The sequence below is a fragment of the Arachis ipaensis genome, chromosome B05 (assembly GCF_000816755.2).
Source record: "Arachis ipaensis cultivar K30076 chromosome B05, Araip1.1, whole genome shotgun sequence".
Taxonomy (NCBI): Eukaryota; Viridiplantae; Streptophyta; class Magnoliopsida; order Fabales; family Fabaceae; genus Arachis; species Arachis ipaensis.
This window is the reverse complement of record NC_029789.2, coordinates 128574107-128588962: the sequence shown is the minus strand read 5'-3', so window position 1 is coordinate 128588962 and position 14856 is coordinate 128574107. Positions and strand designations below refer to the sequence as shown.

The following is a 14856-nucleotide window of genomic DNA, read 5'->3' as shown; positions in this document are numbered from 1 at the left end:
ACATAGTATGAAGTAATTTAGCACAAGGCTTAATTAACTTTAAATAACAAATTGAACTTAAAATGTCTTTGGCCCAATAATCAAAATCTACACATTAACCAAACAATTAGAAGCAACTATTGAAATAACAATTTTTTAATTAATATTTTTAATAATGTTTGATCATCATAATAATTCAAATTTTTCAAATTCAACATAATAATATTTATTATTGTTGAAAAAAAATTGTTAGATCTTATTTTAAATAAATTGGATATATGAAGAGAAAATTGATTAATTCTCTCTAAATTTTATTAATTTTTTTTTACTTTCAATCTTTATATAAGATAGTTAATTCAATTATTTTATTCTATTTAAAATTAATTGAATTATATTTTGGATGGTTGCTAAAATTTTGATGGCTAACTTTCCCAAAATAATTGTTTGTTAATTTTGGCTATGCCTATGTCCGGGCCGTTGACCCCCTACCCAATAAAAAAATAAACAAAAGTAATGCTTACAAAACTATTGATTTAATTATCCAAATGTTTTGATTATTAACTAGTCTATCATGCTACTATAAATACATAATTATCATTTTCCAGAGATTGCTCACCGTCATCCTCCTCTCTTGCATTTATTTCTTCACCCCTAGTTTAATAGAAAAAAAATGTACTTGTTACTTAACAGAAAAAAAAATAAAAAATTAATTTAGTGGCAAATTTAATAACTAATTGTTTTATAATTTTATTTTTTTGTTATTAAATCGGTCAGCAATACCGATTTAGCAACTAACACATTTTTATTTTTATTTATTATGGTTACTAAATCAATTATTATTAGTTATCAATTTAGCTGCTAATTATTTTATAACTTTATTTTTGTGTAGGTCTTTAAATTGATTGTTAATAATATTATTAATTAATAATTAGCAATTGATTTCGAAACCAACTCCTTAGCGACGGACAATTTATCAGTTTAGTTTGGTGTTAATTGCTAAATCAATATTAATTTCTAGGATAAAGTATTAAGTTGGTTTTTTATGTTTGGACGTAATTTTATTTTGGTTCTTAAGATTTAAAATATCTTATTTAAATTTAAAGAAGTTTTATTTAGTTTTAATATAGTCCCATCACCATGAGGTTAAAATTAAATAATTAATGGAATATCTTACACAACAGCAGTTCAAGAACAAGATCGAAATTTGAAGAACAATACAAGTTTTAGAAGCACAAAATCAATCATAAATATATTAATAGATTTATTTATTATTTTTTGTACAATTTAAATAAAACATTTTTATAGAACTGAAGAGAATAATAAATAAATATATTGATCTTGTACTAAAACTATATTAAAACCAAATGAAATTTTTTTAAATTTAAATAAAACAATTTAAAATTTAAAGACCAAAACAAAATCATGTTTAAATATAAGAAATTAATTTAGTACTTTACTCTAATTTCTAATTTATCCATTAAATGAAATATATTTTATGACGAATTATGTCATTGTCCACATTAAAGACACTTATAATATTGTAGCAATTCTTACAAGAATTTTTTTATCAGGAATAAAGAACAGAGAAAATGACAAGACCAAACAGCCCCACATGAAATCCCACTTCCTTTGATGAAATCTATTTGAGATCGATTGGCGCAACTTCTGAGGATGAATTGTTCAATAATTTTGAATTTTTGACTCTCTTCTTCTAGTATCTTCATCTCACTTTCACTTCCCAACAAAAAATAAAACATTCTCGAACCGCCTCAAAATACCACGTGTCCTTCACATGTTACCACTTCACCTCTTCACGTCTCTTCCTTAAAATGCAACCAGAAATTTATACTCTCAAAAATAAGAAACAAACAGAAAAGCTTCCATCATTCTTATCTTCATTATCAGCATTCTAATTCTACTATCTACTATAATAAATACACCAACGCAGTTAGTTCAAGCTTAATTAACTTTGTGCTTGTTCTTCTTGCATTATTGCATGTTGTTGTTGTTTTTCTTCTTCTCCCTTTCCCCTTTTTTTAGGATTCTTCCTATATTTGGTAACACACCTATTTTTGCGTGCGAACTTGTGCAAAATTCTCTGTAACACGCGTATATAATAAACTGTCTCCATTTCCATTTCCTTTTTTTTCGTTCTTAAGAAGAAGGAGGAGGGAAGGTATTTATTGGTTTTGGAGTTTCGAAGGAAGAGAAAAAAAAAAAAAAGAACAAGAAGAAAAAGGAATGGCGACAGAGGCATTCATTTTGAAAGGAAGCAGTGCGTTGTTGATATCTCTAAGAGCGGTGAAGAGTCTCTTCATGTTGATCAATGCGGTTGTTATGCTTCTTTTGTTTCCCTTCAGAGGAAGGAAAAGAGGTTCTCCGGCTGAGAGAAATTCCAAGGAAGACAAGATGACGATGATGAAGTATGATGATTGCTACCACCACCACCACCACCACCCCCGGAAAGGGGCGGTGGTGAGGGTTCCGGCAGCTAAAATGGTGCCGTGGAGGAGTGGGTGCGGTGGTAGCAGTGGTGCTGCGGCGGCGATGAAGGCGGCGTTGAAGGCGGTGGATGAAGGTGCAAGGAGGGAATTGGCCATAAAGAGAGTAATGGAGGATAATGATGATAAAAATTGTGTTAGGGATTATTGGCTTTTAGGGACAAAAAGAGGTGACAGCATTTTCACACAATCTTGGACCCCAGTTTCTGTTCAGATCAGGTATTATATTTATGATTTTTGATTTCTTATGGGAATTGGATTTTTCTGTTAACACATGGTTGTTATTGTTGCTTGGCTATGGATCTGGGTTAGCGTTAGGTCTTTCATTTCCCCTAGTCTGAATTGAATTTTTATACCCTAAATTGAAGATACTTTAGCTTGTGATTTTCGGCAAAAAAGAAAAGTTTAATTGGTCCCTATATTTTTTTTTTCTTTTAGTTGGGTTCTGGCACCAATTTTTTTTTGAATTAGGTTCCTCTTGGTAGTGATTGGCTTAATTGTATAGGTATCCCACTAAAAAAATTGGTGCAGGTAATTAAACAAAAAGAAATAAAACAATCTCATAATTTTACATTGGGGTTTGAAGGGAGTCTTGGAGCTTTCCGTGTGACCTGACCTGAAGGTTACGGGTTCAAGTCGTGAAAACAGATGTAATTATCAAGTTAGGTCGCTTATAGTGCACCCGAATTACACCCTTCGGGTGTGGCGTGTACTCCTCTTTAATGTGGGATGCATGTGTATCGGGCTGTATTTTCTCTTAAATTGGGGGTTTGAATTTGTAGTTGCAAATTAATTCGTTGCTACTATGTGCAGGGGACTAGTTATTCTGATGCATGGACTTAATGAACACAGGTTCGTGAATTCTGTCAGTTTGAGAAGCCATTATCATTTAGCAATTCTCATAATATTATGTTGCTGAACCCATTTTGCATATTGTTCTTTGACAGTGGCAGATATGGTCATTTTGCAAAGCAGCTGAATGCTAGTGGCTACAAGGTTTATGCCATGGATTGGGTTGGTAAGTCACAATCAAATTGTGTTAAATGTTAATTCCACCCTAATATGTATTACAAATTTTAAAAAAAGTAATTATCTTTATAAAATTTTGATCCTAACATGGTGAAATATGATTATATCATACTTATATATGTAGTAAGCCAGCATTGAATAATAAATGAAAAATATTGTGTATATACCAAACACTTGACACTCGTATAAAAGTAGATTGTTATTAATTAATTGTGTGTTTTAATTGTTTTTTAATTAACAAAACAAAAAACCGCGTGCTTGGTTGTTAAGAAAATACTAGTGTCAAACAGTATTTATTATAAAGGGCATAGACGTAGCAGGATCGATACATATATGTTTGTGAAGTTCAAAATTTCATGTCATCCTTTGAACATATTGTAGTTTGTAGGAGGCAATGATAATTTTTTTTTCTTCTTAATATTTTGTCCTTTTTTCCTAGTTTAGTTATTACAATTGTTCAACATGCATCTATATTTGGATGTTGCAGGGCTAAGTTATTATGGATGCCCATTTGTGCGATAAAGTAAACATGTGAAGCTCCTATTTATAAGTAAGATTATTGTTACTTGTAGCACATAATAAGCTAGGTAAAATAAGATTCACAATCATAGCTCATAGATTGTGTCTGTTAAATTTGAAAAGGAAAAAAAATGGATTTTAGTTTAGCAAATGAACCTTGGTATAGTTTAACTAATAGATATCATTGTCCTGCTGTTAAATCTGTCCTGAAAACTTGTAAGCTTAGCATTTTCTCAACTTTGATTTTTGTGTTCTTGTTTAGGTCATGGTGGAAGTGATGGACTACATGCATATGTTCACTCTCTTGATTATGCAGTTTCCGATTTGGTATGTCTTGCTATCCATTGATAACAATCTTGAGGAATACTGTATAAATTCAATTTGGTGCTGTTTGGTAATAGTCGCAGGATAGAAATACAGAAATGTTGGGACAGTTATAGATATGATTATAGGCAAAATGTGTCTCTGTAGAGACAAAAAGAATTGACGATTTTTTGTCAATCAATGATTGATTGTCCAATAAGAAAACAAGGAACATGAGAGACAAGAACATAAACCAAACTTTTTTATTTGTCTTCGTCTCCAAGTATCTGTATCTTCTATCAGAAGACACTTATCAAACACAACCTTATTCATTAAATAGTAGTGTTTCCAACTCAATTGCTCTTTTGAACTTTGTTCTGATATAAGAACCCTTTCTATATTTTCTGATATACAGAAAATATTTATTGAGAAGGTTGTAACTGAAAATCCGGGTCTACCATGTTTCTGCTATGGACACTCAACAGGTGCAGCCATTACTCTTAAGGTATGCTTTATGCTCATGAACTTAACTTAGCGGCAAACAAGGGTTAAGAACCTAATAATGAGTACAAAAACTGATTCATGCTTTCGCCGATAGTGATATCTATGTTGTTGTAGGCACTACTTGATCCAAAGGTTGAAGCCTGCATCACTGGAGCTGTTTTCACAGCACCTGCCGTTGGGGTTGAGCCTTCTAATCCTCTTTTGTTGGTAATTAAGCATAGTACCCTTTTCTTTGTGTATAATTGATTTAAACGAATAGATTAAGTACCTAAAATTTTAAGACAGCATGTTTATCGGCATATTATATATAATTCAACTTAATCCATTCTTCATAATAGCACTCTTACCACTTATTCTTGTTATGACGTGTTAGAGATATAACCATTCATGTGTGTATTCTTATTAGTTTAAGCTTTTGGGAAAAATTAGTTTTAATAATGTGGTATCAGAATTTTTATGACTAAAACAATTAGAATTCGATCTTTGTTAACTTCTAAAAAAAAGCTGCTTCAATATAAGACAAATAAAAAGAGAAAGAAGGACTATACAAGCCATTCATGGACTCGTTAGAGATATAATCATCCGTGTGTGTTCTTATCAGCTTAAATTTTTGAAACACATGGGTTTATGACATAATGGATGAAGGAATAGGTAGATAAATTTTTAATGTCCATTTTTTTTGTGGTGTACACAGGTAATTGCTCCTCTAGTTTCATTTCTGCTGCCAAGATACCAATGTCGTGCTGCATACAAGAAAGGGATGCCGGTAACTCGAGATCCCGAGGCTCTGCTGGCTAAATACTCTGATCCGTTAGTATGCACGGGTCCCCTTAGAGCGAGGACTGGCTACGAGATTGTCCGGATCACAAGCTACTTGCAGCAGAACCTGAGAAGAATAAGAGTTCCATTCATTGTTCTGCATGGAACTGCTGACTCTGTAACTGACCCTGGTGCTTCTCTGAGGTTTTATGAAGAAGCTTCATCATCTGACAAAACCATAAAGTTATATGAAGGATTTGTGCATGATCTTCTCTTTGAGCCTGAAAGAGATGAAATCATAGAATGTATTATTCAATGGCTGAATAGAAGAGTGTGAAGTTAGGTAGAACAACGCTAAGGGAGAAAAACAACCAAAAAAAGAAAAAAAAATTCCTAGAAAATTTTAATCTAGGAGAGAATTTGAATAAGCAGCAATTATGTTGTTTTTTCGAGTGATTGCTGTTAAGGCCCTTGGAGTGAAGGAGGGGGAAAAAAGATCTCTAGTTAGGCAATTGAATTGAATTTATTGTTCTCGGTTGTCATTATTCTGGAGATTATCCTTTGTGATATTTCATGTGATGTAAAAGAGTGAAAAAGTTATGTGGATGCGTGAAGGTGCAATGCCTCGTTTATTTTTATATGGAATGTATAATGTTTTCTTTATAGCAATTAGCTGTGGTGGTGGATGGCAAAATTTTGGTCTCTTTTACTCTGCAGTTAACGTATACATATCTAACGCACGCTCACGATGATATTGAATCTTTTTCGAGACTTATTATGCTTATTATCTTCTTGGTTAGAACTTTGAACATTGTTGTTGTTTTTCTGAGTTTGTCCGAGTTCTTCTATTTCCATCTGTCTAACTGTCTTTTCACGAATTTTCGCTAGTCTTCAACTTGGCTCCATCAATGGTCTCTTGAAACTTATTAGGTCAGAGACCTCTTTTGCAAGTATGGAGATTGGAGACATTAGAATTGAAGTCGGAAATTTGTATGCTATTTTGCTGAATTTTGTCATGTAGTTTCGGAGACTTTCATGTTAATTTTGTTTGATTGTGTTGAGGTAATTGAAGTCATGGACGTAGATTTTAGATGCAGCAAAATTGTTGGTAAAGAGGTCGACAAGATTATGAGAAGTGGAAATAGAACCTACAAGAGGAAGGGAAAAAAAACCAAAGTAACATCACCATCTAAAAACTAGGAAAGGAAGTAAAGGTATAGTAGAAGTACTGTTCAATAGACAATAGCATCATAGAATGAAATTTTGTAAAACGTAGATTCGAATCACCTAGTTCCTCATATGACTTGAGGGTTGTCGGGAGAGTGAAGTTAGCATGCAACTAAAAGCTCATGATGTTATCGGAGAAAGGGTTGGACTGCTCTTTGGGAGAGCTGCTTCCTTAGTGTTAGTTTTCGAGGTGTGATTATCGTTTAGATTGCTTTCTTGTGATGTTTTGAGTCAACATTATCATTCTACCGACCCTTCTGGAATTGGATATTTGCTCGGTCATCCTCTGATTTTAGATCTGTAGTACAGTGACTATGGCTAACAACTCAGCCGGAGTTGGCAGTGGAAGAGTTTGCTTGTCGATCATGGGTAGAGTTAGGGGTGGCAAGCGGGGAAACCCACCTCGCCAGAAGTCCACCCCGCCCCGCCTAACGGCGGGCTGGCGGGTCGGCGGGCTAAGCCCGCCAAATATCTTTTTTTTTTTACTTTTAACTATTAAATAATATATATAAAGACATAAAAAAAATTTCTTCTGTTTTTCACTTTTAACTATTATAATTTCTAAAAGTATAAACAAATTATAATTTTTAGGGCAAAAAACCATAATAAGCCAATGTCAGGCCGAAATTACGTAAATAAGTCAAAACCAAAATCGTTTCAGTAATGAGCCAAACCATATATTAATATAATTCGAACCAGGTTGGTTCGAACTGCATTCATGAGTAATTCGAACCAAGGCAGTTCGAATTACAGATAGAGAAATTGGTTCAAGTAAATTGAACCAAGGTGGTTTGAATTAGCATTGTCAGTAATTCGAACCAAGCTGGTTCGAATTATAGAGAGAGAAGCTGCATCTGGTTCGAATTACACTATCCCTAATTCGAACCAGGTTGGTTCGAATTAGTGGTAGACAGAGCAGTATATATAAGGTTGTAAACGTGAGTTGCTCTCATTAGAGGGTTTAAGATGGCTAGTGAGGAGAGTTTTGTTGTTTTGGTTCACCACAGAGGATCCATTAAGAGGAAAACTCGTTCGGGTGTGAAGTTCACAGATAAGGATCCTCTCTGTATTGTCGTGAGTCCAACGACGAGCTATGATGACCTTGTTAGATCTGTGCTGATGAAACTTGGTCTGGAAGGTGCGAAGCGGGTTAAGAAGTTTTTCTACCGCATTCCAATCACGGTCCTGCAGGATACCGTGAAGTATGATTGTTTCACCATTGGTAGTGATGAGGACCTGCAAGTCATGTTTCTTTGTCGGAGGCAGTTTCCGGAGGTGAGGACACCAAAATTGTTGGCAAAGCTGGTTGATGTGGTATCCAGCTCAGGGGGTTCGAACCGGAATACCACCACTGTAGCCACGGCAGCCGGTTCCAGTTCCAGGCCTGCCGTTGCTTCTTCCTCCGTCCCTGTGTACGAGCCAGCGGTCTAACCTGTCGCCTCCCCGTCTTTTGCTGTTGATCTCAATGACGGCGTAGGCGACGAGGTAGGATCATTTGATATTCTGCCGAACGCTTTACAGGGTGTTCCACCGGTTGGCGTCGGAGACGGATTGTTGGGTGATGCAGAGGAGGACGACGTCGAGCCGGATATGATTGATGAGGATGACAGCGGCGACGAGGTTGGAGCGACTGAGCCTGCATTGGCGTTCGGTGGTTCTAGTTCTGGCACACAGCAGTATCCACCACATTTTTCCTCTTTGGACCTGGATGCCATGAGGCAGGAGGGGGTTTCAGGGCACTCTGTTGGATTCGGAGCTAGAGATGTGGAAGGGACTGCTGGTCTGACAGAGTTTCAGGTTGGTCAGCAATTTCAGGATAAAGATGAGGCCCTGTTAAGTGTGAAGACTTACAACATCCGGCGAGGGGTACAGTACAAGGTAGTGGAGTCCGATTATCGCCGGTATGTGGGCAAGTGTTCTGAGTTTGGGAATGGGTGCACATGGTTGATTCGACTGAGTCTCCGGCAGCGCAAGGGCATTTGGGAGGTCAAACGGTATAATGGACCTCACACTCGTCTGGCCACATCCATCTCGAGTGACCACAGGAGTTTGGATTATCATGTGATTTCGGCGTTCATTATGCCAATGGTTAGGGCTGATGCATCCGTCAGCATAAAGGTGCTCCTGAATGCCACGGCAGCACACTTTGGGTTTAGGCCGACTTACAGGAGGGTCTGGATGGCGAAGCAGAAGGCTATTGCCCTCATGGGTGAGAATGCGGAGTCCTGGACATTCTTTCTCTCCCACCTTCGACAGCACGTGACACCACAGCCGGGTCTGCTGGTTATATCGGACAGGCATAACGGCATCAAGGCTGCGCTTGAGGCTCCTGACGGAGGTTGGTTACCTCCATCTGCCTACCGTGCATTCTGCATTCGACACGTAGCGGCTAATTTTGCCCTTACCTTCAAGGGCAAGGACGCACAGAGGCTTCTAGTTAATGCGGCGTATGCAAAGACAGAGGTTGAGTTTGATTACTGGTTTGATATTCTGCGGTCTGAGGACCCGGCGATGTGTGAGTGGGCGAACCGGATTGATTATTCCTTGTGGACTCAGCATCGTGATGAGGGGCGGAGATTTGGTCACATGACGACGAATATCTCCGAGTGTGTGAACTCAATCCTCAAGGGTGTCAGAAATCTCCCTGTATCCTCCCTGGTGAAGGCAACGTATGGAAGGCTTGCGGAACTCTTTGTTCGCAAGGGGAGAGAGGCTGAGGCCCAGATGGGAACCGGACAACAATTCAGTCAGCACTTGGTGAAGTGTATTGAGGCCAACTTGAAGACGGCCAGGTGCTTCACGGTGACTTTGTATGACCGGGATAATTCCGAGTTCACCGTAGCAGAGACCACTCCGACTAGTTCTTTCTCGTTGGGTAGCTACAGAGTATCGCTTGCCTCTCGGACATGTGACTGCGGGTACTTCCAGGCGCTTCATTTCCCGTGCCAGCATGCACTTGCATGCTGTGCCTACTCACGGGTTACCTGGACCTCTTCTGTTCACATCGTGTATCAGATTAGTTCGGTATTCAGTGTGTATCGGATGGGATTCACACCTCCGATCCCGGAGGGCTTCTGGCCACCTTACGAGGGTCCAACGGTGATTCCGGACCCTGACAAAAGGCGTGCGAGAGAGGGTCGTCCGAGATCCACTAGGATACGGACGAATATGGACGAGGCAGATGCGAACCGGCCAAAGAGGTGTGGCCTCTGTCGCCAACCCGGACACACACGTCGGAGTTGCCCACAGCTTGGAGGATCGTCTCACACAGGGGGCCATTAGTAGCCGTGTTGTTAGTGTTAGTACTTAGTATATTTAACTTCTTCTTTTAGATGTTATGTTTGAGCAAGATTATGAGAAGTGGAAATAGAACCTACAAGAGGAAGGGAAAAAAAACCAAAGTAACATCACCATCTAAAAACTAGGAAAGGAAGTAAAGGTATAGTAGAAGTACTGTTCAATAGACAATAGCATCATAGAGTGAAATTTTGTAAAACGTAGATTCGAATCACCTAGTTCCTCATATGACTTGAGGGTTGTCGGGAGAGTGAAGTTAGCATGCAACTAAAAGCTCATGATGTTATCGGAGAAAGGGTTGGACTGTTCTTTGGGAGAGCTGCTTCCTTAGTGTTAGTTTTCGAGGTGTGATTATCGTTTAGATTGCTTTCTTGTGATGTTTTGAGTCAACATTATCATTCTACCGACCCTTCTGGAATTGGGTATTTGCTCGGTCATCCTCTGATTTTAGATCTGTAGTACAGTGACTATGGCTAACAACTCAGCCGGAGTTGGCAGTGGAAGAGTTTGCTTGTCGATCATGGGTAGAGTTAGGGGTGGCAAGCGGGGAAGCCCACCTCGCCAGAAGTCCACCCCGCCCCGCCTAACGGCGGGCTGGCGGGTCGGCGGGCTAAGCCCGCCAAATATCTTTTTTTTTTTACTTTTAACTATTAAATAATATATATAAAGACATAAAAAAAATTTCTTCTGTTTTTCACTTTTAACTATTATAATTTCTAAAAGTATAAACAAATTATAATTTTTAGGACAAAAAACCATAATAAGCCAATGTCAGGCCGAAATTACGTAAATAAGCCAAAACCAAAATCGTTTCAGTAATGAGCCAAACTATATATTAATATAATTCGAACCAGGTTGGTTCGAACTGCATTCATGAGTAATTCGAACCAAGGCAGTTCGAATTACAGAGAGAGAAATTGGTTCAAGTAAATCGAACCAGGGTGGTTCGAATTAGCATTGTTAGTAATTCGAACCAAGCTGGTTCGAATTATAGAGAGAGAAGCTGCATCAAGTAATTCGAACCACCCTGGTTCGAATTACACTATCCCTAATTCGAACCAGGCTGGTTCGAATTAGTGGTAGACAGAGCAGTATATATATGGTTGTAAACGTGAGTTGCTCTCATTAGAGGGTTTAAGATGGCTAGTGAGGAGAGTTTTGTTGTTTTGGTTCACCACAGAGGATCCATTAAGAGGAAAACTCGTTCGGGTGTGAAGTTCACAGATAAGGATCCTCTCTGTATTGTCGTGAGTCCAACGACGAGCTATGATGACCTTGTTAGATCTGTGCTGATGAAACTTGGTCTGGAAGGTGCGAAGCGGGTTAAGAAGTTTTTCTACCGCATTCCAATCACGGTCCTGCAGGATACCGTGAAGTATGATTGTTTCACCATTGGTAGTGATGAGGACCTGCAAGTCATGTTTCTTTGTCGGAGGCAGTTTCCGGAGGTGAGGACACCAAAATTATTGGCAAAGCTGGTTGATGTGGTATCCAGCTCAGGGGGTTCGAACTGGAATACCAACACTGTAGCCATGGCAGCCGGTTCCAGTTCCAGGCCTGCCGTTGCTTCTTCCTCCGTCCCTGTGTACGAGCCAGCGGTCCAACCTGTCGCCTCCCCGTCTTTTGCTGTTGATCTCAATGACGGCGTAGGCGACGAGGTAGGATCATTTGATATTCTGCCGAACGCTTTACAGGGCGTTCCACCGGTTGGCGTCGGAGTCGGATTGTTGGGTGATGCAGAGGAGGACGACGTCGAGCCGGATATGATTGATGAGGATGACAGCGGCGACGAGGTTGGAGCGACTGAGCCTGCATTGGAGGTCGGTGGTTCTAGTTCTGGCACACAGCAGTATCCACCACATTTTTCCTCTTTGGACCTGGATGCCATGAGGCAGGAGGGGGTTTCAAGGCACTCTGTTGGATTCGGAGCTAGAGATGCGGAAGGGACTGCTGGTCTGACAGAGTTCCAGGTTGGTCAGCAATTTCAGGATAAGGATGAGGCCCTGTTAAGTGTGAAGACTTACAACATCCGGCGAGGGGTACAGTACAAGGTAGTGGAGTCCGATTATCGCCGGTATATGGGCAAGTGTTCTGAGTTTGGGAATGGGTGCACATGGTTGATTCGACTGAGTCTCCGGCAGCGCAAGGGCATTTGGGAGGTCAAATTGTACAATGGACCTCACACTTGTCTGGCCACATCCATCTCGAGTGACCATAGGAGTTTGGATTATCATGTGATTTCGGCGTTCATTATGCCAATGGTTAGGGCTGATGCATCCGTCAGCATAAAGGTGCTCCTGAATGCCACGGCAGCACACTTTGGGTTTAGGCCGACTTACAGGAGGGTCTGGATAGCGAAGCAGAAGGCTATTGCCCTCATCTATGGTGACTGGGATGAGTCATACAACGAGCTGCCTAGGTGGGTGTTGGGAGTCCAGCTGACGATGCTTGGTACTGTTGCAGTCCTAAGGATGAGCCCCGTTCGAGTTGGAGGACAGGTAGACGAGTCTCAAGCATATTTTCACAGAATTTTCTGGACTTTTCCACCGTGCATCGAGGCATTCCGTCATTGCAAGCCCCTAGTCAGCATTGACGGCACACATCTGTATGGCAAGTACGGAGGAACTTTGCTCATCGCGATTGCACAGGACGGGAACTCCAACATTCTACCTGTTGCATTCGCACTAGTAGAGGGTGAGAATGCGGAGTCTTGGACATTATTTCTCTCCCACCTTCGACAGCACGTGACACCACAGCCGGGTCTGCTGGTTATATCGGACAGGCATAACGGCATCAAGGCTGTGCTTGAGGCTCCTGACGGAGGTTGGTTACCTCCATCTGCCTACCGTGCATTCTGCATTCGACACGTAGCGGCTAATTTTGCCCTTACCTTCAAGGGCAAGGACGCACGGAGGCTTCTAGTTAATGCGGCGTATGCAAAGACAGAGGTTGAGTTTGATTACTGGTTTGATATTCTGCGGTCTGAGGACCCGGCGATGTGTGAGTGGGCGAACCGGATTGATTATTCCTTGTGGACTCAGCATCGTGATGAGGGGCGGAGATTTGGTCACATGACGACGAATATCTCCGAGTGTGTGAACTCAATCCTCAAGGGTGTCAGAAATCTCCCTGTATCCTCCCTGGTGAAGGCAACGTATGGAAGGCTTGCGGAACTCTTTGTTCGCAAGGGGAGAGAGGCTGAGGCCCAGATGAGAACCGGACAACAATTCAGTCAGCACTTGGTGAAGTGTATTGAGGCCAACTTGAAGACGGCCAGGTGCTTCACGGTGACTTTGTATGACCGGGATAACTCCGAGTTCACCGTAGCAGAGACCACTCCGACTGGTTCTTTCTCGTTGGGTAGCTATAGAGTATCGCTTGCCTCTCGGACATGTGACTGCGGGTACTTCCAGGCGCTTTATTTCCCGTGCCAGCACGCACTTGCATGCTGTGCCTACTCACGGGTTACCTGGACCTCTTATGTTCACATCGTGTATCAGATTAGTTCGGTATTCAGTGTGTATCGGATGGGATTCACACCTCCGATCCCGGAGGGCTTCTGGCCACCTTATGACGGTCCAACGGTGATTCCGGACCCTGACAAAAGGCGTGCGAGAGAGGGTCGTCCGAGATCCACTAGGATACGGACGAATATGGACGAGGCAGATCCGAACCGGCCAAAGAGGTGTGGCCTCTGTCGCCAACCCGGACACACACGTCGGAGTTGCCCACAGCTTAGAGGATCGTCTCACACAGGGGGCCATTAGTAGCTGTGTTGTTAGTGTTAGTACTTAGTATATTTAACTTCTTCTTTTAGATGTTATGTTTGAGCAGTTATGTAACTTGTTGATCTTTCTACTTTGTATCGTGCATGCTGCGCTTAGTAATGAATATGTTATGCTTCCCAAAAATGCAAAATTTAATACAAGTCCCATTAAAATGTTAGATGATTCCATGATTATAAAGAGTCAATGATAAATCCGGTAAACACTAGTTTTCATAGTACAATACGATGAACAAACAACAAAGGAAAACAGCTCTAAAATAACAACAAAAGTACACATGGCTATCATACATGAATGAACCCTAAAGAACAAAATACATGAAACGTGACTCATCTAAACAGATGCGACCCCGTACCACAACGACGGGGTACCCATGCCCTCTGACCTCTGCGGATAAATGGCTCCTCATCCTCTATCTCATCCGCATCCTCATGCGGGGCAGGCTGTGCAGGTGGCGTAACATGGATGGCTGCCGCAGACGGCCCGGCAACGGACTCTGATGCAGCAGTGTAGGCTGATGGTGGTGTACCTCCCAAAACAAAATGGTCTCCAACAGATGCCGTAGGAGGCTCGTTCAGATCAACATCTAAGGGTGCCTGCGTCCCAGAGGTCTGACCTCGTCTCCGAGAATGCACGTCCTCCTGCATGATGGCGGTAATCTCCTCTAGAAACTGCTGACCTCCGAAGTCCGCATCTAGCGTATCTGAGGCAAGGAAGTCTGACCACTATGATCCCGGAATAACCCATGGGGTACCCTCCTGCTGAGGCTGGTCATGGGTGGGTACACCAATAAAGTAATCTCCAAGAGGCCCCGACCCGAGTCCAGTGTCACCAGGGTCAGCCCCGTCACCCATACCTGACCCATGCCACTCACCTCCATGTCCGCCGTCGTGGGTACTAACACCAGCAACAGCAACAGCCCCTGCACTATCCCCGCCCTCGGGCCCATGCTG

At 41.0% G+C, this 14856-nt stretch overlaps 1 protein-coding gene across 1 annotated transcript; it reads left to right on the top strand.

Annotated features, from left to right (window-relative positions):
- Positions 1835–6263, top strand: LOC107644093 (monoacylglycerol lipase). Its single transcript, XM_016347887.2, has 7 exons — positions 1835–2699; positions 3294–3332; positions 3428–3498; positions 4291–4355; positions 4747–4836; positions 4950–5042; positions 5530–6263. The coding sequence occupies exons 1-7, from the start codon at positions 2221–2223 to the stop codon at positions 5929–5931; spliced, it is 1239 nt and encodes a 412-aa protein (XP_016203373.1). The 5' UTR covers positions 1835–2220; the 3' UTR covers positions 5932–6263.